This window comes from Mustela lutreola, chromosome 2, assembly GCF_030435805.1.
Source record: "Mustela lutreola isolate mMusLut2 chromosome 2, mMusLut2.pri, whole genome shotgun sequence".
Classification (NCBI taxonomy): domain Eukaryota; kingdom Metazoa; phylum Chordata; class Mammalia; order Carnivora; family Mustelidae; genus Mustela; species Mustela lutreola.
In genome coordinates this window covers 214,749,199-214,770,316 of record NC_081291.1, presented here as the reverse complement: position 1 = coordinate 214,770,316, position 21,118 = coordinate 214,749,199, and the positions used below count along the sequence as shown (strand labels likewise).

At 49.3% G+C, this 21,118-nt stretch overlaps 2 protein-coding genes across 2 annotated transcripts; one reads left to right on the top strand and one right to left on the bottom strand.

The window, feature by feature from the left end:
- The first annotated feature begins 1,506 nt into the window (after positions 1–1,506).
- Positions 1,507–2,468, top strand: C2H21orf140 (chromosome 2 C21orf140 homolog). Its single transcript, XM_059165297.1, has one exon. The coding sequence runs from the start codon at positions 1,527–1,529 to the stop codon at positions 2,280–2,282; it is 756 nt and encodes a 251-aa protein (XP_059021280.1). The 5' UTR covers positions 1,507–1,526; the 3' UTR covers positions 2,283–2,468.
- A 7,572-nt stretch (positions 2,469–10,040) lies between these two features.
- SMIM11 (small integral membrane protein 11) lies at positions 10,041–20,582 on the bottom strand. Its single transcript, XM_059164661.1, has 4 exons — positions 20,440–20,582; positions 16,648–16,743; positions 12,459–12,636; positions 10,041–10,433 (listed from the first exon to the last, which is right to left on the bottom strand). The coding sequence occupies exons 2-3, from the start codon at positions 16,657–16,659 to the stop codon at positions 12,472–12,474; spliced, it is 177 nt and encodes a 58-aa protein (XP_059020644.1). The 5' UTR covers positions 16,660–16,743; positions 20,440–20,582; the 3' UTR covers positions 10,041–10,433; positions 12,459–12,471.
- Between the last annotated feature and the right edge of the window lie 536 nt (positions 20,583–21,118).

Here is a 21,118-nt window from a genome sequence, read left to right as displayed (position 1 = left end):
CATAAGCTACTGACCAACCCAAACTCACTGATCCTGGCTTCTGAGAGGTTGTTCAGAGAACACATTCTTCATGTGAACCAGTCTGGGGAAATCTTACTGTCCAGGGTTGCCTAAGTTGAGTCCCAAGAAAATCACGGTGGGAAGAGAAAGGATCAGCCATTCAATAGTCAAGCGAAGGACCTGTCAAATCACTGAACTTCAAACAGTCCAGTCATCCGGTCCCATTGTCATATGAGGGAATTGGTTTTGCACACTTACGGAACATCTGTTTTTTGTTTTGTTTTGAAGATTTAATTTATTTACGTGTCAGAGAGAGAGAGCACAAGCAGGAAGAGAAGCAGGCTCCCTGCTGAGCAAGACCATACAGAACTTGATCCCAGGACCTTGAGATCAAGACCTGAGTTGAAGGCAGACACTTAACCACCTGAGCCACCCATGCCCCCCTATGAAGCATCTTTATCTCTAAGAAAAAGAAAATACAAAGGCAATTGAAGAGCCTATTGGGATTTAAAAACAAAATAAGACAAAACTCTCTTTTGCCCAGAGTATATATAATTAAAAGTGATTTCCAGATCAGTTACTGAATTAGCTCAAGATTTGGCAGTCCAATAAAAGGCATGCAGGCTGACTTCCTTATACTTTTTGTTACACCTTCCTCTGCCACCTGTGAACTCCACGCACGTGCAGACTTAAACCACACGCCTGTGCAAGTCTCACTGGACATGTCATAGCTGTACCACTGGTGCCTGGAATAATGCCCAGTGCTTAGTATGAGCTCAATAAATGAATTTGTAATGGATGCATGAATGTAGATATTCTTCTTCATCCTCATGAACCAAATGAAAAGGGGTCATCAATGTAGCTCGTCGCTATTAAAAGATTGTTATGGTAGGTAGGATTGTGTCCCCCTCACCCAAATTATATGTCAAAGCCATATAACCCTGGCTCCAGTACCTCAGAATGTGACTCTATTTGGAAAGAGGGTCTTTAAAGAGGTGATTGAAGTAAAATGAGATCCTATGGGGGGGCCCTAAACCAAGGTCTAATGACCGTAGGAAGAGATTAGGCTAGAGCCATAGGTGCCCACAGAAGGAAGGCCATGTGAGGACACAGCAAGAAGGCAGCCACCTACAAGCCCAGGTGGGAGACCTCAGAAGGAATCAAAAACTTGCTGACACTTTGATCTTAGACCTCCAGCCTCCAGAAACATGAGAAAATGAATTTGTTGTTTAAGCCACCAATCTGGTATTTTGCTATGACAGCCCTACCAAACTAATACAATTGCCAGTCCCAAACCATGGGAAAAGCGATGTCAAAGAAACATTTTTTACAGTTAGCATTTCCCATACCATATAAGCCAGAAGAAAATTGTATTGAGTATGTGTTTCATGGTGCTTTGAAAGCCAAAGTGTATCTCTGTGACTGGGCTAGTTGTAAGAAAGCCCTCTGTGAGGTCATCATGCCACTTTTGCCAGATGGGCACAGAGAGAGACATGCAAGCTTTTAAAAACCCTGGAGGAGACACCATGCCTCACTTTGCAAACACTCTTTTAAGAAACATCATTACCAGAAATTCATTTGATAACGTCAGGAGGAAGCAATGTCTCCAATACTTGAAAACCCTGAGAACGCTGCAGTATGATGGGTTTAAGACCGTATATTTTGGAGAAACCGATATCGCTGAAAGTCTCGTAACTGGAGAAGACCTAAGTGATGGGTATTTCGTGCAAACTCCAACATGGTGTATTGTGCATGCTGGTGGTAGACATGGATGGGTGCCTTGGAAGTATCAGATGTTCCTAAGAGATGAGTTATGCATCAAACAGGAAGATAGCCTCTTCTTTGAGTTCTGTGATGTGGTGAAGAAGACCTATGGGAAGTGTGCCATTGTGGTCAAAGAGAGAAGGCAGCAGGACAAGATGAGGCCAAAAGAAGATGAAGAGCCAGAGGTCCAGGTCCATGCTCCATCTGTCATTAACTTAACGAGCATTGTGTGTTGCCCTGAGGTGGCCAAGTCCTGTGGCCATGAACTACTCTCTCTGCCTTCCCCTTACAATTACCTAAATCCTTTAGACTCAGCCTGGTCTTCTCTGAAATGGTTTATCATCAATAACAGAAAGGAGTTTTGTTTTCACTACATTGATAGTGTCTATTCTTACCAGTATATACTTCTCAGCGATTTAATTAGCAAAGGGATTGAAAGGATAAACCTAAGCAAATGGAAAACAATAACCAACAAAGTACGGAGATGGGAAAACTACTATCTTGGTACATTTTCTTAAGGGTGATTCCTCTCATAAGCGGTTGGAACCATGCTGTGGGCATAGTCTTTGCCAACTCTGCTGGGCTCAACTCTGGACCATGGCAGCCCAAGATGCTCCAACAGCAACTTCACAGAGATGCTGTGAGGACTGAGGTTTCTAAGGCTGTTGGCAAAGTGCTTTAGGTTTACTGGAGGTTCCATTAAAGCTTGTTGGTAAATTAGTGATCTCGACTCCCATCTTGTTAAGGCCACCTTGAGAGCTATGTTAATGGGAGGATTCCAACTAACCCAGCCCAAAGGAGCTCAGTGGTGAGCAGGGGTGAGCAGAGCTAAGGGCTATGTAGTCAAAATTTAGGTCAGAACCAAGTGTGTGGTCACCAAAAGTTGAAAATAGTGTGTCAACCAGTTTCAGCCAACCAAAATAGTCTACAGGGAGACGGTTTGCAATGAGCAGTGGATGTGGTCCAGACAGTGGCTAAGAAGGTTCATTGCTTCCCATTGCTTGTCAGAGGCTGAGTGAGAGACATCGGAGGAGAAACTCCATCTAGGTGCTCAAGGCAAGTTGGTGGTCCCAGTAAGGCACCTGGAAAGCTGTAGCCATTGGTTGATTCAACTGGGACTTGGTAGGTGAACAGGTGAAGTGATTGGGGGTCTGTGGATCCCACTTATCTAATATTTCATCCCAACTCCAAGAATCCCACCAGGAAGTTGTTAGACTTTGCCATGGAGTTGCATCTTGGGACCCTGAGAGCTGAGACACCTGTGGTTGGTATGGCACACCTGACTCAAGTTTAAGGCCATTGCTAATGCAGTTTGTAGGGAATTGTGGTAGTATGTTTCACCTTTATTGAGTTAGGTATGAAAATCTCTACCTAACACCTAACAGAATTACCCATAGGTAAGATTGTGAGGCCAGGTTCCTGATAGCCAACTGCAGAAAACATCAGATGATTTGCTTGTCTTCCTGCCCTATTTCCTTCCAGGTCCTCCCTGAATTATTAAGAAATAGGTGGTCTGACGAGACTCGATGTTCAATGCTTTTTAGCAGTCAAGTAGCAGACTTCTGCACCATTTTGTTGTCATGCATTTTATCTGGGGGTGAACCTGTTGCACCCGCAACCACCAAACCCCCAGAAACAGGCAATCTCAGTTGTTACATTGCCCACTTCCCAGCCAGTGAACTGTTTGTCTCCTGTGGCTGCTGTAACAAATACCACAAATTTGGTGGTCCCAAACAACAGACACTGTCTCCCAGTTCTGGAAGCCAGAAGTTTGAAATCAGTTCCACTTCATCAAAATCAAGGTGTGGGCAGGGCCATCCTCCTTCTAGAGGCTCTGAGAACCAGTTCCTTGTTCTTCTGGCTTCTGGTGGCTGCTGGCCTTCCTTGGCTGGTGGCCACAAGAATCCAATCCCTGCTTCTCGTGGCCACATTATTTTCTCCACTTCTGAAGTCTAATTTCCCCTCTGCCTCCCTCTTGTAGGGACACTCATGATGGCACATGGGGCCCATCCACATGGAGATGGGAAAACTACTACCTCAAAATCATTAATGGAACCCCATCGGCAGAGACGCTTTTTCCATATAAGGTAACGTTTCAGTTTCCAAGGGTTAGGAGTTTTTTCAATGCAGAATTGAGCAAGAGGCAGAGCACCTTGCAAAGACATTATTTTGCAGGGAGGGCTAAGACATGGAAGGTTTTTAAGGTTCTCAGACAAAAAAGCTAAACCAAGAGGAGCTATTTTTGTTTGAAAACCAAAATGTAAGAAGTTTAAGGTTCTTTTCCCTTGGGACCTTGTTTCATCTTTAGGAAGGCAAGGAGGGGAAAGAGATGTCAGGACAACCAGAGAGATCAAAAGGACCTCCTTTAATATGTGGTTTTGTTACATAATACTGTATGCATAAGTAAGAAATGCTGCTTAACACTAAACATGGGAACTTCCAGCAGAAAGTAATGGAAAGTACACTGGGCTTTGGGAATCCAGTAGACCTTGCTGGAATCTCAAGTTTCCAACTTATTAACTATGAGACTTTGGCCAAGTTACTTCACTGCCCTGAGGTTCAATTGATTCATTAGTAAACTAGGGTTGAGGACTTTTTTTTTAAGGATTTTTAAAATTTTTCATTAGAGAGTGCATACAAGCAGGGAGAGGGGCAGAATGAGAGGGAGCAGCAGACTCCCCACTGAGCAGGGAGTCCCGATGTGGGGCTCGATCCCAGGACCCTGAAATCATGACCTGAGCCAAAGGCAGATGCTTAACAAACTGAGCCACCCAGGTGCCCCGGGATGAGGACTTTAAGATGCTTCTCATAAGCTACGCCACTAAACAACATTCGGCACCTTCTGGGTGTCCCATACACTCAAGCTTCTGATGTTATAGTCCAGGCTGAGGGCCAGCAAGTGTGCCCACACTCATACTGATGTCACTGACCTCATCTCCTTTTCACTCTCTTGGGGAAATTCTTGCTGCTTTTTATCACCAGGACCTAATGTGAGCAGACACATTTTAAGATACTTTGATCAAAGGAACTTTGTTCTCGCATTTCTTTTAAGACCATCTGTGACAGGTCAGGCAGCTAATGAGAATAAGTTTTGTCTGGTGGGGTGACAGGGAGGATGGTGAGCAGAGTCAAGACTCTTCGAGAGCAAACTTGTGTTGCGTTTATATGAACCGAAGAGTAAGTAATAAGGCACAGCAGTCTTGCATGTGCGGACAAGTCCCCTGGAAGAGCTTTCATGATGTTGGTGGGGTTGTTGTCTTTCTGAGGTTGGCTGATGACACCCCGTACCCTCTCTGGCCCTTTACCTACCAACAACCGTATCCTCACTCCCTCTCCATGGACATGGAGTCTCCCAAGTAGGTGGTGTGTCGGAATGATCTGTCCCAAAATGAACCTAAAAGTAAACGGGCAAATGGAGCTGGATGCTCAGTGGATCCCACCTTGTCTACCCAAGGAAGGTCCAAGCTCCACTGGGTTGAAGGAGCTGCACCTGGCCAGTTGTGGGGCTCAGTTGCCTACCCAGGCAGTACACACGTCTTTCATTTGTGATTGTTTTAGACATACAAACTGTTTGTACATACTTGACCTCATTCGGTTTAGACCATCAGCCTATACACAGGCAGGGCAATGATCATGGAGGTCATTTATAAATGAAGGCAACTCCAGGCAGTCACTGACTCAGCTAAGGGCATGCACACCTGTAGTGATAGGAAGGCCAGAACCAGAAGCCACATCTTCTTCTCAAGGAGTCCTCACACCTGTCTCTAGCCGGCTTCATGGGTTGGTTAGGATCAGGTCAAGCTGTGAGTAGTGGAGACCCAACCACCGAGTTAAGAAGGTAGCCCACCTCCACCGCTACAATCAAGAAGCACCAAAGGGGCAGTTCAAGGCTAATAGGATGGATCAATGGTCATCAGGAATTCAGAGTCCTCTTTTTACTCCAGTGTCCTAATCTGGTCCCATCTTCATAGTCCCAAATGGCTGCTGAGTTCAAGCCATTGCATTAGCACTCCAGGTAGCAAAGGAGAAAGGAAGGGAAAAGAGTTCATTTCTTCCCTTTTTAAGGGAACTTCCTGGAAGTTCTACATGACACTTCCACTTGAATCTCATTGGCAAGATTTAGTTGCAAGGGAAGCTGGGAAATGTAGTCTTTTGTTTGGGGAGGCAATGTGGACAGCTAAAATCATGATTCTATTAGTAGGGAGAAGAGGAGGAATACTGAGGTAGGCAACTGGCAGTCTTGGCCACATTCCCTGCTCCCCTTCCTTTTGGTGTTACCATCATCCACTCATTAACATTCCAACACCTTCTGGGAAAGAGATACCAAAGAAAATAAGTCCGGGCCCTCAAGACATTCAGAGTCATGGCTTCCAAGGCCTTCAGGGCCGTCCTAGATGGCCCCCCAGGCCCCCTCCCACTTCCTCCGGCAGCAGGTCGCCCTTCCTCTGCGTGTCCTTCAGCCTTGACCATGCCCCAGCTTTCTCCTTCCAGAAAAGCCTTTCCTTCAATCCTGCCTTCCCCGATGGCTACCAAGGTCTCTCTCCCCACCCTGCAGGCAGGCCTGCAGCTCCCTGCAAAGTTGGGAATCACGTGATACTTCTTTCCCAGTTTTCAAGTTCTCAGCTCTGTGTTTCCAGGGGAAGTATCTCCAAATTTAATCTGATGGGCCAAACTGCGAATCTGAAAAAAAGCACAATCTATACATTAGAGAGGGTCCCAAACATCTGGAAACACACGGAAAATACTGAGCTGGTGATTTGAAAACTAACCAGTTATTTGTAACGAACACATTGTGCAGAAACCTTTCTCTCCTGGCTTTGCAGACACCACACACAGGCGTGCACGCGCGCACACACACACACACACACACACGCTTGAAATAACAATGCCAACAGCCCCGTTTCTACTCCCTCGAACCCTCCCTCCTGCTCTGCCGCCCACCGCCCACCGTAGTCTGGCCTCTGTCCCCGCCTTGTTGCTCACACCGTCGCCCGTCGCACTGGCCAACCTAGAGCTCCTTCCCACCTCCCCTTCCGCTGTGCAGGAATGAAGGGGGCTGACCCCTGTCTCTGCCTCTGGCCAGCTGGGGGCCTTAGATGGGGCTATTAACCCCTCCATGCCTCTGTTTCCTTATCTGAGAAGGGGATAATGGCAGCTGGTGGAGGTAACAGGGGTAAAGCAGGTGGGAGAGTTAGGGTTGAACAGGGAGTCACGCTGCCTCGCTGTCTCCAGATCTTCCTACCCTGGATGCTCTCTCCCAGGCTTGGCTTCCGGGGCTCATCTCCCCGTCTAAAGCTCACGAGAAGGTCCAAGCACCACCCCCTTGCGATCCCCTGTGGCTGCTCCCTGCACAGATCCTGGGGTGGGTCTGGGGCCGAGCCCAGGAATCTGCATTTTAAAAGGCCACTCACGTGTGCTCACATTGGAGAACCCGTCCTCAGTTCTCTTTTCCCTCCAGAATCTCTCCATCATCCCCCGGCTTCACCCCGACACACAGGCAACCCACACGGGACAGTGCATGGCAAGGAGCACCCGTGTCATTGACTCAGGTGTCAAGGCCAGAGATCTGGAAATCCTCAGACCGCGTCATTCAGACAGCTGTGTTTCCCTGGAGACCATCATCTGGACACTGTCTGGGGAGAGGGGACCCTTCCTAAAGCACCCGGGAATTTTTGTTTGTACTATTCGGTTCCTGAAATACGTTGTGTCTCTGCCTCGTGAAGCAGAGTACGTAAACATAGCTGAACCTTTCCTTAGCGACTAAGGTCATCGTTGTGATCATAACGTCCTAATGTGCGGCGTTCCCCGTGTGAGGCTGTGACCGCCATGCAGTGAGTTCTCAGGCTGGGGCGGCTTTATAAGGACCACCTCTCTCGCACTAAGGTATTTCATCAGCTTGAAACCAATAAAGAGGTGTTAGGGTGTGGCTAGTTAAAGATTAAAGGGGATCTGTGTAAGGGGATCCTGGGGCTCCTCTGTGGCCAGAGAACGCAGATTGCAGCTGATGTTCCCTGAAACATCTTTCAGCTACCCAGGGGCGGGCTCCTTCTTTGGGATTTGCTCACGACTGTGGTCCAGAGAGGGGCTGTCCAGCTGCAGTCCACGTGGCGTCCCGGTGTGGGCTTTCCCGAGCTCTCTATCCACCTACATTCGCCCACGCGTGCAGGCATCCCACCAATTCTTTAAACTCAAACTGTAAATCTACTGACTTGGGCATGTGCAGTGGAGCTGTTGTAACTCCGGGAGGAGCTCCTCATCTCCCCCTAGTGGTGGAAGGGAGTGTAAGAAAGGTGACGGGAGCCAAAAACAGCACTGTACCAAAAACCCCGGAGTGTGGTCAATGGTTTAAGTTCAATCCTTAGGTCACCCTCTACCAAACTTTCCAAGATGACCCCATGTGCCACAAATTCCAAAACCGAGTTTTAAGTCCCCCTAGGAAAGCGCCTGTGTTTAAGATAAACGTGACCATCTAGGGCTTGGGCATATTTAGAATCTCCAGGAAAAGTCAACAGCCCCCGTCCTTGGGTTTCTGAGGTGCCCAGCAGGGAAGGGAGGGAAGGTCTGGGGTTGGAGGAGTGGATATGGTGTCGGGTGGCCGCCAGGCATGCTGGGAGCCAGGAACACCCTAGATCCACAGAGAGGGAAAGAACCATCCTAGATGAGGGCGGGGCGGTGGAGGGTCAGGCTGACCAGGGCCCCCTAACCAAGGCAGGATGGTTGGCCCTGGGCCCAGGGTCAGTTCTGAGCCCAACCCGAGCAAGTCAGGGAAGCACTGGGGTCGGAGGGCAGAAATCCTAGGGCATTCCACTTCCGTTCTGGTGTCTGTTCACGAGCCACGAGACCCAGGCCACACTGACTGGGAATTAGCAGCTTGTTGGGTCAAGCTACACATGTAAACGCTGCCTTCTAAATTGTGATTAAGAGCATCAGAAATCACAGTAAAATCTGAGAAAGAGAGAATTCCTTGTACATCTCATTTAAAATTCAAAGTCCCACCAACGTGGGCCAGAGTGGGGAGGACACGTTAATATACAGTTGGTCCTTCAACAACACAGAGGTTAGAGGTGCCAAAGCCTTGGGCAGTCAAAAATCCACGTTTTGGGGGCACCTGGGTGGCTCAGTGGGTTAGGCCTCTGCCTTCGGCTCAGGTCATGATCTCAGGGTCCTGGGATCGAGCCCCACATCGGGCTCTCTGTTTGGCGGGGAGCCTGCTTCTCCTTTTCTCTCTGCCTGCCTCTCTGCCTACTTCTGATCTCTCTAATAAATAAAATCTTAAAAAAAAAAAAATCCACATGTTTTAACTTTTGGCTCCCCAAAACTTAACGGCCCTTTGTTGACTGGAAGTCTTACCAACTAACATAAAATTGATTAACACGTATTTGGTACATGTATTATGTGATATATTTTTAAAGTAAGCTAGAGAAGAAATGTTAAGAAAATCAAAAGGAAAACACAGTACAGTGCTGTACTGTCTTTATGGAAAAAGGCCTGCTTATGAGTAGAGTCCCGCAGTTCAAATCCAGGGGGGTCAAGGGCCAATTGGACACTCATGCAAATTTCCCACGTGGCCACCAGCAAAGGGACCGGAGCAAACACTGCACCGTATGTTCGGCTTTGGTTCCTGCTTCCTCATCCCCGACCCACTCTGGTATCAACAGAAATGAGACAACAGGGATCTTTTAATAGAGATCTCAGGCTGTTAGGTGCTGAGTCAAAAAAAATCTTGGTAGAAGATCTGGAAGTCTCCTTAGCTCAACTCCCCACTCATCTCTCCTCAGCAAATCCCAACAGGCAAACGGGGGGAGAGGGCAGCACACCCGCTCGTCTCACTCTCTCACGACAGGGCTCAGTGACAGGAGTCCTTCCGAGACTCCCACCCAGGGTGGCCGGTGGGTCTCACCCTGTAGCCCACCCCACGAGGACCCTCCTGGCTCAGCAGAGATGCCAGTGCTCCCTGGGGGAGTGAGCGTGCAGCTTCCCTCCACCCCAACAATGGAAACATGGCGGAAAGTGGGCAAGAGAGAGACTGCGGGAGGGCAGCCGCGAAGAGGGCTGAGGGGGACTGGGGAGGACAGGCGCTGAGGCTTCCACCCCTAGAGCATGTGCCACGTCTCCTGCGGCCCAGTCCTGCGTCAAGAGCACCTGAGACCTGGCACCCAGCGCTGGGATGGGCTGGGAGGGGTGTGGGCTTGCAAAACACCCCCCCCCCCACAATATGGCGGGCGTGTGTCTGTGTGAGACCAAAAGACTGGCTTATTCCAGAGACAGACACTCCCTTTTTTACAAAGCTGTTTTATTTTAATAAACAAAATACAGGTTCTTTTAAGAGCATAAAAAGTTCATATAATTTTTTAAAAGATTTTATTTATTTATTTGACAGAGAGATCGCAAGTAGGCCGAGAGGCAGGCAGAGAGTGGGGCTGTGGGGGAGAAGGAGGCTCTCCACTGAGCAGAAAGCCTGATGTGGGCCTCGATCCCAGGACTCCGAGACCATGACCCGAGCTGAAGGCAGAGGCTTAACCCACTGAGCCACCCAGGCACCCCAAAAGTTCATATAATTTTAAGTTAACCCTACAGGTTGGGAGTTTATCCTCTGACACATCATTCCGTGATTGTCTCCTCTTTCTTCTCGGCCAGAATCCACTCAGGCTGACATGTAAACGTAAATTCTAGAAAGGAAGATCAAAAGGACGAGTAAGAAACGTCTGAATGTTTTACTTGCTTGGCATTACCCCTCATGCTCGGCCATTTCAACTTAGCCAGCAGAAACCACTGACGTCTATCTACTAAAGAATGTATTTTCACAAACTCCTGATTTTCTGCCCATCTAAAAATCCCCCTTCTTTAAAACAGGGCTTGATAATACATTCATATAAAAATAAAACATTTTAAAAATAAATAATAATAAACTTTAAAAAAGGATGACATGGATGGAACTACAGGGCATTAATACATTAATAAAAAATTAAAAAATTAAAAATAAATAAATAAATAAATAAAGAAAAGAAAACCGGGCTCGAGGCTGGAGGGGAAACGCAGGGCCAGGCCTGCCGCCACCAGCCCCCTTCGCCGGAGCCCTCCGTGGACGCCTGTGGGGGGCAGAGGCATGGATGACCCACGCCCCCCCTTTCCCTTCCTCTTCTCGGTCTCACACACAAAAGGACTCTCTGCCCGGGGCAGAACTTCGACCTGCAACATTTCAGAGGACCGGCCTCCCTTGCCCGTTTTAATTTTGTTCTCCCTCGTGCCAACTCCTGAGTTTCAGTCAGTAAAACACCTTTTCCCAAAAAAGGGAGGGTCCCTGACAGAAACTTCTTTGGCCTGGTAGAGGCCTCCAGCCTGCCAAGGACCCACATGGTGCCGATAGAGGAGGGGGTTCCCGGCCGGGGGGTGAGGACCGGACAGCCACGTGGACTTCCCTGCGTTCGGGAAGGTGACGGGTCAGGGTGAGGCCCTGGCAGCACAGGTCTGACCTGGGTTCAGTTCTGACCCTGCTCTTCACTAAATAGTGTGTCAGCCCTTCCTCCGTCTGAACAGGCCTCACGGAGCCATCAGAAGGGGGACCGCCACCGTCTAAGAAACACTGAGCAGACACTAGCCCCCACAACGGTCGTTCAGCAGAAGTGTTGCTACGAGTGCTCGTTAGTGTGTTCCCCTCCACACCTCTAGAAATCCTCCACGGGAATCCCACTGACAGAAGTGTGGCATCTCAGGGCAGAGAGGGCTTTTGGAGATCGCTGGCCCACTGCCTCCCAGAGCGACAGCAGACGGGGCCGCCTCAGGGTCCCCTCACATAGGACGTTTGCACCCAGCCAGGGGCTGGGGCCTGGAAATCTGCACTTCGACCAATTCTGATCATCAGCCCAGTGTGGGGACCACTGATCGAGAAACCCCTGACACCATTTCTGAATCCTCTAATTTTTAGAGAAGCACAGAATTCAACCTGATCCATGAAGAAATGAGATCAGTGCGGGAGAATGACCGTCATAAGCTCAACCTGTAATGGGGGCTTGAGCTCAGCAAACGTGTTCTGGGAGCCTCCCGTGGGTCCACCACGATGAGTAAGACTTCGTGCCCGGTGAGACGCTGCGAGGAAGGGCCCTCTGGGACTAAGCGGCAAAGGCCGAGGGGCATGAAAGTCTATCATGGCTGAAGAATGGCCTGCGGAGTGTGGGGAGGGGGCGCTAGAGGGGACAGATGGGACCCGGGTGAAGGACACATGTGGGGACTGTGATGCCATTCCTACAACTCAGACTTTATCCTGAAGATACAGCAGGATTTTTAATCTTAGGTGAGGGCATGGGTTTCAAAAGACCTGTGGCCACCACACCTCCTCCGCACCCCTGTCTGACTGCCATTTTCTGTACAATGGTGGGTGATTCTAACACGCATCCTTCTGCTGGGAGAAGGTCCCCAGCTTTCATGAAATTCTCAGGAGCCCTGTGACCCAGGAGCGGTTAAGCACCAGGGTCCCTAAGGTCGCCGCAGCACAGGCTTCGGGCAGGTGTGAAGAATGAGCCGTGTGGCCTGGCTGGTCCGCACCAGGGCGCAGGGTCAGGGTCCGCACGCCTCGCCTTCCACAGATGTTCTGCTTCAGACACCAGAGGAGCCCGAGGGCTGAAGGGTTCTCCAACTGCCTCATGTGGGGACCAGTCCAGCCCACCGGACGCTCCACACGCGCCAGGTCCCCATACCTCTGACTTCCCTTTAGTTCTCCTTCTTCTCCGACTGCTTCTTTTTCTCAGCTTCCAGTTGTTGCTGTTTTGCTTCCAACCTTTTCCTCTGGTATATTTTGACTCCGGCAAATGCTAGGCAGAGAATTAAGGTTTTGGCTGCCAAGATATACAGTAGCAGGGGCACGTGTTCCAGAACCTTAGAGAACAAAACAAGAATTCTCAATGTTCCATGATTGATAAGAAAGGTTTCTTTCGAGTTCCTTCATCTAACAAACCTTTACTGTCCACCTCTTACGTAACAGGCACTAGGCGAGGCGCTGGGGCTGCACCAGTGTCCAGGACAGGCAAGGTCCCCGGCCCTGCGCCAGCCAGCCGAGGTCTACTTCTGTCCCCACTGTGCCCCCCATCACTCCTCCACTGCTGGCTGCACAAGAGAACTGCTCGTGGACTGCGGACATAATTCTGGTCTCTCACAACCGGACCACATACTTTGCCAGTCCCCCAGGCCCTCTACTCCTGAGGCAGCGCCACGGTCCAGGAGCCAGAGCTGGGGGCCTGGGTGACAACTCTGCTCTGGCCCCTGCTGACCACGTGACCAGTGCCAGTCACGTGACTTTCTGAGCTTCTGCCTCTTCAGGGGAGGCTGGACCGGACCTCCCTTCTGGATTCTCCAACTTTGGCATGCTATGCTTTCCTCTCGGTTGTGGCTACTCATTAGTTCCGGCACTTGAAGGTAAACATAAAAAGAGAATAAAATTCAAAATACAAGGGGGCCTGGCGGGGCTCAGTCGGTTAGGCATCCGCCTCTTGATCTCAGCTCAGGTCTTGATCTCGGGTCGCAAGTTCAAGCCCCATGTTGGGCTCCACACAGAGCATGGAGCCTACTTAGAAAAAAAAAAAATTCAGAACATGAAAACTTAGCTACCTATTAACTGTTCCTGTAATTTTCTGTAGGAGGGAAGCTTTAGCCCATGGGCTAAAATGATACCCAGGGAACAGCTATGGATTTGAATTACTGTCTGTACTAGTACGGTACACTATTACGATAATCTTGGTAGTACAATAGCATCTCTGGGCAAACACGATACTCGTTTCAGAAACATGAGTAATGGGACCTGAATAACAACAATGAGCTTTTAGTGTGATTAAAAATTCCTTCCCAAATAAAAGCATGCTTTTTCTGAGTGATCACCATTCTAGAGGACTAGGCAGGATTTAGTCCAATGCAATCATTAAGTCTCCAAACATCACTTATGCAATTCCTATACAATGGCTTCTGGCACGGGAAGAACGTTTGTCTCTGTTTGTAACACTTGAACTTGACCGGTCAGAGGAAACTTCAGCTGGGAACGACATGCTCACAGAGCTCGAGGCCTGGGGGAGATTTCACAGATGACTTAGTCCCCCAAGCTCCTCGTTGGTGGGGAGAGGCCAACCCGAGTCACACAGTGAATAATTCATGAGGAGGCCAGACTCAGAAGGAAACGTTCTAACCTCTATGCCAGGCTTCTTCCCCCTGCATCCTGATTTCCAAGGAAACGGAATTAACACAGTCATAAATTACGTGCATAGGTGTTCGTCCAGGTTTATTAAAATTCTCGCTGACTGAGGCCTACACGCAGATTTCACACGCAGAAGACCGAGCGTCAGGTAGGCCCACTGGGAGCTTACTGCGCTCAACGACTCCCCTACATTTTCCCCGGGAGTCTCATCAGATCCCCGGGAGACAGGGGCACTGTCCTAATTGTGTGGCTGAGAAAGTGTAGTCTGGAAAAGTGCTCTGACGGCTCCGAAGCGTGAACGCTCTTCATCATTACACTACGCTGGAACATCTCCCACATTCTTCCCAGCCCTCCCCAGTTTTACACCTAAATTACGCAAAGAAATGAAGCCTTGGCTACTGAAATTTCCCAAAGGCAACCGGAATCACTCCCTCTGAAATCATTTAGCCAGTTACTTACGGATATTTGAGGAAGGTTGCCATGTGATATAGCAGAAATGTACCAGAGAGCAAAAGAAGGAACCCGAACACTTAAAACGTCTGAATTTAACCAAAACGGTTAAGATTACAAGAACATGGCATAACTGGATAATAGTTTCCAACCACAAAGTCATTTTGAGAGAAAAAAATAAATATAACATACATGCTTCAGAAAGATCACTCTAGTAAGAGCATGAAAGATTAAAAAAATTGCAGCAGTGAAACTTTTTCTCCTGACAAATATAAGCGGCTTAGAGCACAGACCTTCCGGGGCTCCTGGGTGGCTCAGTTAAGCGTCTGAGTCCTGATGGCAGCTCAGGTTGTGATCTCCAGGCTGTGGGATCGAGCCCCCTGGTGGGCGCTGTGCTGGGCGTGGAGCCTGCTTGGGATCCTCTCACTCCCTCCTCCTCCTCTGCCTGCCCCCACCCCCATGTGCAAGCTCTCTAAAAAAAAAAAGAAAAGAAACTTAAAAAAGAAAATCAGTAAAATAAAAGCCTTCTCTGTGCCCTGCCTTCAACCTGTGTTAACCCCAAGACCTAAGTGGTCAGGAACTGGGGGTGGGCCCACAGCTTGTGTTCTGAAAAGTCTTCAGCTGGTTCCGATGCACTGAGGTATGAGAGCCACTGCCTTGGACCATGACGCATAACACTCTGAGCCCTGCTGACATGGCCCTTCGCACCAGTGACTGCTTTGGACTTTGGTTACCGCAGACTGTGGTCACTGCCCTAAATCCCACTGCCTGCTGCTTTCCGCTTCTTCCCCTCAGATGCCCTCACCACCTGGGCCTTCCTTCCCAGCCATTCCGCTGTGAGCTCTGGAACCCCAGTGTCCGCGCAACAAACATTCCTACGTTTTCGACCCCTCCAAGAAACCCTCACTCTGCCTCTTTTTTTCTTTTTCTTTTTTTAATTTTATTTATTTGACAGAGTGAGAGAGAGATCACAAGCAGGCTGAGAGAGAGGGGAAGCAGGCTCCCCGCTGAGCAGAGAGCCCAATGTGGGCTCCACCCCAGGACCCTGAGATCATGACCTGAGCTGAAGGCAGAGGCTTAACCCCCTGAGCCACCCAGATGCTCCTCTCACTCTGCCTGTTAACTTCAACCAGGCTCGTCCTGGAGAACAGTCCCCATGGCTTCCCTGCGTGGCCCCGAAACCCCTCCCTAAAGTTGCTGAGGAAGGAGAGGGGTTCTCTATCTCCCAGTTTCCGGGTCCTGCTTCCAGATCTTTCCAGCAAGCCTTGCAATGGAATGCTGGTGGGTGTTCTGAACTAGGAAACGTTCGTAATTGAAAAAAAAATACATACAATGAGATTGTTAAGTTTGAAAATATACACACTACACTTACATGTATGGAAAAAAGACTGGAAAAAAACACACCAAAATTGTTAATAGTAACTATCTCTGGAGGGTGAGATAACACAATTTTTACCAGATTTTAAACTTCCAAAGAATCGACAATAAAATATATTTTGGTGGCTGTTCTCTTAACCTTTACCGCACCCCATGCACTTTAGGGATTTAACGTGACGACTCTCCTCTCCCTCTGTGAGCCCTGCTGACGGCTGCCCACGGCCCACTAAAGGCCCACAGCTTGCAGGCTACTGTGTGACCGCCCTCGGACCTGTGCTCCTGGAGGCTGAGTCTATCCTACAGAGGACAGCTGGGATTATTCCCCAACCAGTTGAAGTTGTACTTGATGTTATAATGGGTAATTCATCTAAATACAACACTTTCGAAATATGGCTGTATCACACAAGGAAAAAATTGTTTCCATGAAAACTAAATTGAATGCTTTCAATGCATTTTCAAATTTGGGTTGAAAAAAAAAAGTGCTGTTAGCAACACAAATGTAAAAGATTAGGAAGAACATAAAAATCTGGAAATATCTTGTATGTAGACTGTTTCCTAAAATATGAACCCACTTTAAAGAAACCAAAATGTGAAACTGTAGGAAAACTTTAAAGGCATGATTTTTGCAAGACGAGTGAGGCAGATGTGAAGTCTGTAAAGCCAGTCAAAGAAAGGGCTGCGACTTCCCCCCAAAAGTCTGGGGAATAAATGTACTTTATATGTTTGAACTTAAAATAAACTATTAAGTATTATTAGGGTTCCTGCTTTAATCCACTTTTTTCTTTTTAATCAACCTGTATCTATAGAACTGTTATTCTGAATTTTTATAGTGAGGAGAAAGAAGAAACCCAAGCCATAATGGTGAACACTGCTCTCACCTTCCAGTTCATGTTGGGCGGATTCACTCTGGGTCACTGCAGGCCCCCTCAGACAAGCACATGAGGAGAGCAGCCCGAAGGGCAGGTCTTGCTGTTCTGGTGGGAAAGAGAAGAAACGGGTCACTCAGGGTTTTCTGGAGCAGATCACCATAGGAAGACCTCTTTGATGGAGAGAAAGGGTGCACTGAGCAAAGACAGTGAGGGCTGCACACAGGAGGGGTCAGTGTCCCTAACAATGTGACCCAGAGCCTGATGGAAAGCAGATGGCCTGGCTTAGGGCTGGTGCAGGCCTGGGTCTCGGTGAGCAGAAACGTCCCCCTGGCTGCTCTCTGCCGGGGGTGGGAGCACAGCCCGGGAGCAGAGGTGGCAGTGCTGCTCCTAAGGGGACACACGTTCCCATCCCTTTCATCTGTGCATGTAACAGCGCAAATCCAAAGCTACTTCTCCCCCACCTCCTGGCCTGAGCAAGAGCTGGGTTGTGGATGAGTGTCTTTCTGTTTTTCAGGTCCTCTGAGTGTTAATGAAGCAAATCTTGGTTCTTAAAAAAATATCTGGAGGGGAGTAAATGATAGGAGGAAAAACTGTCCTCGGAAGCAATTCCTATCTAGAATTTCATCTCCGCTGTGAGGGAGACCTAGGGGAAGGCGAAGCAGGGGTGGCAGGTCAGGGACGCGGCCGGGGCGCAGTATGTGCACCAAGCCTGTATGTCACTATTTTTAGAATATGGCACATAGCCCCGAGTCAGAAGACTTGAGCTCTACATGAAGAACCTACACACTCTGGTAAGTGACTTCCCTCTCAGGGCCTTGGTCCCATCTGTCAATGAAGAAAGGGGTGTCAACTAGATGGGCCGCAGGGCCCCGATTTTTTTCTGAAACTGGGCAGCTGAGAGCAGAATCACAGCTTCACTTCACGGTGCTGGGCAGCACGAGAGCACATCAGCTAGATGAACTCATGCAGCCCTAGGAGGCAGAGGTTATGGTTCCATTTCAGAGACGAGGGGTTAATGGAACGTGTCCAGGGTCAGACGGGGACTGGGATTTGAACCCATCCAGTGTGACTCTCGAGTCTTATCCTGATGCGGGCAGAAAGCTTTGCATTCAAAAACCATGGAGATGCTTGTCTTGACATGTACTTAGAATTAAGAAAAGCACGAGACAATGTCACAGGCCTTTAGAATGGGGATAATAAAATGGCTTCAGGGAAAAATATTTTACTAAAAAACTTTTACTTACAAAAACATCTAAATATAGAAAATTCAGACCTCATCTAGTCAAGGTCATAGTATCTGGAAAACAGGCTGGTGGTTGGCACAAGATAACCCAGTTTTCCCCATGACTTCTTTCAAAGCCAGGTAAGTTAATGATAGGAACGTACACCATAAATCTGTTTAAATGCGATAGCGGTGATTCTCTTCATGGATTAAGGGCCTGTTTATCTTCTAGTAGCAGCAGATTCTGACTTGCACCACAGAAATATGTTCCTAACAGGTTATAACCTATTGCTAGAATTTTCACTTTCAGGAATCTTGGATAGTCTCGGGGATTAGCCATATTGTAGCTTACAATGTTTAAGGTTATGTAAATTTTATTTTTACAACTCTTGCTCTAATTGAGTTGGGTACAAATATAGTAGGTGAGTTTAGCTGTTCCTAATTTTCTGAGGTCTTATTAATGTAATTAATATATTAATTACATGAATTAATCTAAGAATTAATGGCTTAATGTAAGACGCAATAATGGATTAATGTAAGATATTGATTCCCAAGGTCAAGGTTGACAAATAGGTCCAGAAAGCTTATAGGAGGAAATAAATTAGAAAGAACACCCAGTGGGGCGCCTGGTTGGCTCAGTCAGTAAAGCATGCCACTCTTGATCTTGGGGTGGTGAGTTCGAGCTCTGCATTGTGTGAGCAGATTATTTAAGGAAATTAAAAAAAAAAAAAAAAAAAAACACAGGACATGGATTATGACTGGGGTGACCTTGGACAAGTTGGTTGGCCTCTCTGAGCCTCAGGTCCCTCATTTGTGAATTCTTCGGAGGCCTGATTGTAAACACAAAGCAAAGCACCATGCTCAATACACGAAAAACATTATATAAATACCGTTATTATCATGACAAATCTTTCTCTCTCTGCTAATGGACATGCCAAGCTTAAGAACCATGAACAAGAGGCAAGCAGGGCAAAATGCCAGCGATGCAAGACAGCAGGGCCCAAGAGGGTGGGATTCTATTTTTGGTGGCAGCCCTGGCAGGCATGTGACCTGGGGTAAGCCATTCACCTCCCTGAACCAAAATGTTCTCACTTTAAAAACCAGAATCCAAAGAACAACTCTGCAACTCTGGCATCCATAAGTCAAATGGGATGCCACAGAATCGGACTATGAAAATGTACTGGCAGTCTCCACAACTTCATACAGAGAGGGAGAACATTCAAGCTTTTTAGAAACAGACATATTTAAAGTCAACCTGCAAACAAGGTAGTGGAAGGGAGGCAGGGAGAGAAATGAGAGACAAGGCAGCTGATCAATCCAGCTCATTCCTACCCACTGCCTCCAAATGCTAACTTTCCCCCCCCACCCCCCCACCCCCCACCCCCCCCCACCCCCCGCACTAACATACTCCAACTCAGCCATTTCTGTAGCACCCCAGCAGGACTTCAGCAAATGAGAACAACTGAGAAAGCTAAAAATATCAGCAGGCTATTAACTCCAAGCCATAGGCACACACCTGCTGCAGAATCAGGCACAGGAGTCAGCTGGTATCTGAGGGCTGAATGGCAAAAGCCAGTCAGATGGGGACACTTCTGAGATATAAAATCTGTGAAGTGCGGGAAGTTTTTAGACTTTCCCTAGGAATATCCACAAACCTAGCTTAAATCTCAAAAATAACAATGGCTCAGACAGAAATGGTTCTGTCTCCTTTACTGGAAAAATAGTCTCATTTTTCCTTTGCCAGTTTTCTCCTAAAAACCAGAAAAGCTCTCCGCTTATTTGGGTTAGGTCAGTGAAAGCAATATGGATGACATACTGTCCGCAACCTACGTTTTCTTCTAAGCACACCTAACTCTAGGACCGTCTGTCTCTTCGTGTCTACACTCTTGGAGCCGCTGAGTATGTCAGCCCGAACGTTCTGAACCTGTTCGCGTTCCCAGTCTCCACCCCTGTCACCCCAACTATTGCCCCTATCCTTGGAAGCTGGAAGGTGCAGGGAGGAGGGAGTTAGTTGCGGGTGGACCTTGGGCATCACTCCGTGGACCCCTGAGCCGTGTCCTCGGTCACCTGGGATTCCCAGGGCCAGAGACACTGGAGCTCGGTTCCTCCGTAACCGGGGGACCAGGCCAGGCTCCCCTCCGCCCCGACACCTGGGGAACAACACCTATCCCGCTCAGACCCGGAGATGGGGGCCGCGGCGGCCGTTGCTTCCCCCACCCATCCACGGAACAGACGGTCCAGAGCACTCGCTGATCCGCCCTAACTCTCTGGCCAGAACAACTCCCGGCCTCGCGCGGACCTCTTGCCAGCTTAAACATTGCGCCCCCGGCGCCGGGTCGGGCGGATTCCGCGGCGACTGGACGCCGGAGCCAGGCAGGGGCGCTCCGCGGGTGGGGACCGCGACGGCCCTCCCCCTCCCGGTCCCCACCCGGAGAGCTGGCGCCGCGCGGCAGGGGGCCGGCTGGCGGACATCCTGGACAAAACGGGCCAACGGCGGGCCGTCCACCCGACTCCCCAGCGCCTCAAAGAGCTGTCGGGCTTCGGGTCAGGATCCCGCTGACCGGACGTCACCCACTTACAGCTCCAGGACGCGGAGGTTCCAGCGCCGGGACTGCACGGGAACCGCAACTCCCACAATGCTGCGGGCAAACTACAGGTCCCGAAATGCACCGCACCGCGCGCCGGCGCAGTGGGTCTGGGCCGCTTTTCAGCGGTGCTGAGCTGGGCGCGCCGGCGCAGTGAGCCGCTGTGGGCCGCGCGTTGGAAGACTGCGCAGGGGTCAAGGGTCACGATGGGCCCGGGCGCGTGCGGCTGTCCAGGCCACGGTTCTGAATTTTCCTGGGCTGGGGGAGGAGGCGGCCGGAGTGCTGGGGCTCTCGCGTCCCCTGCTGTCTGCGACTGAGGATCTTTGGCATCCCAGAAGTTTCCAGATGTGGAGTTCATGTCCTCTGACGACATGCGTGCATGTACCTTTGGGAAAGCGCTTGCCCCCATCCTGGGTTCCCAGACTCCCTCAACGAAGGCGCAGCACGCGCCTAGGGTCTGGGCACGCTCAGTCCCTGCCCCACGGGAGGGCGCAAGCCGGACCCCAAACAAAGACGGGGTGACGACAGGGAATGTCCACGGAGTCCTTTCTGTGAACTGAGGAAGCCAGCAAGGGGAGAAGAAGTGGCTGGCGCCAGAAAACGCGCGACTTGGCAGGGGCAGAATCTGGATTCGGACCCAGGCCGACTGACTCCAGATCCCACTCGGACGTTC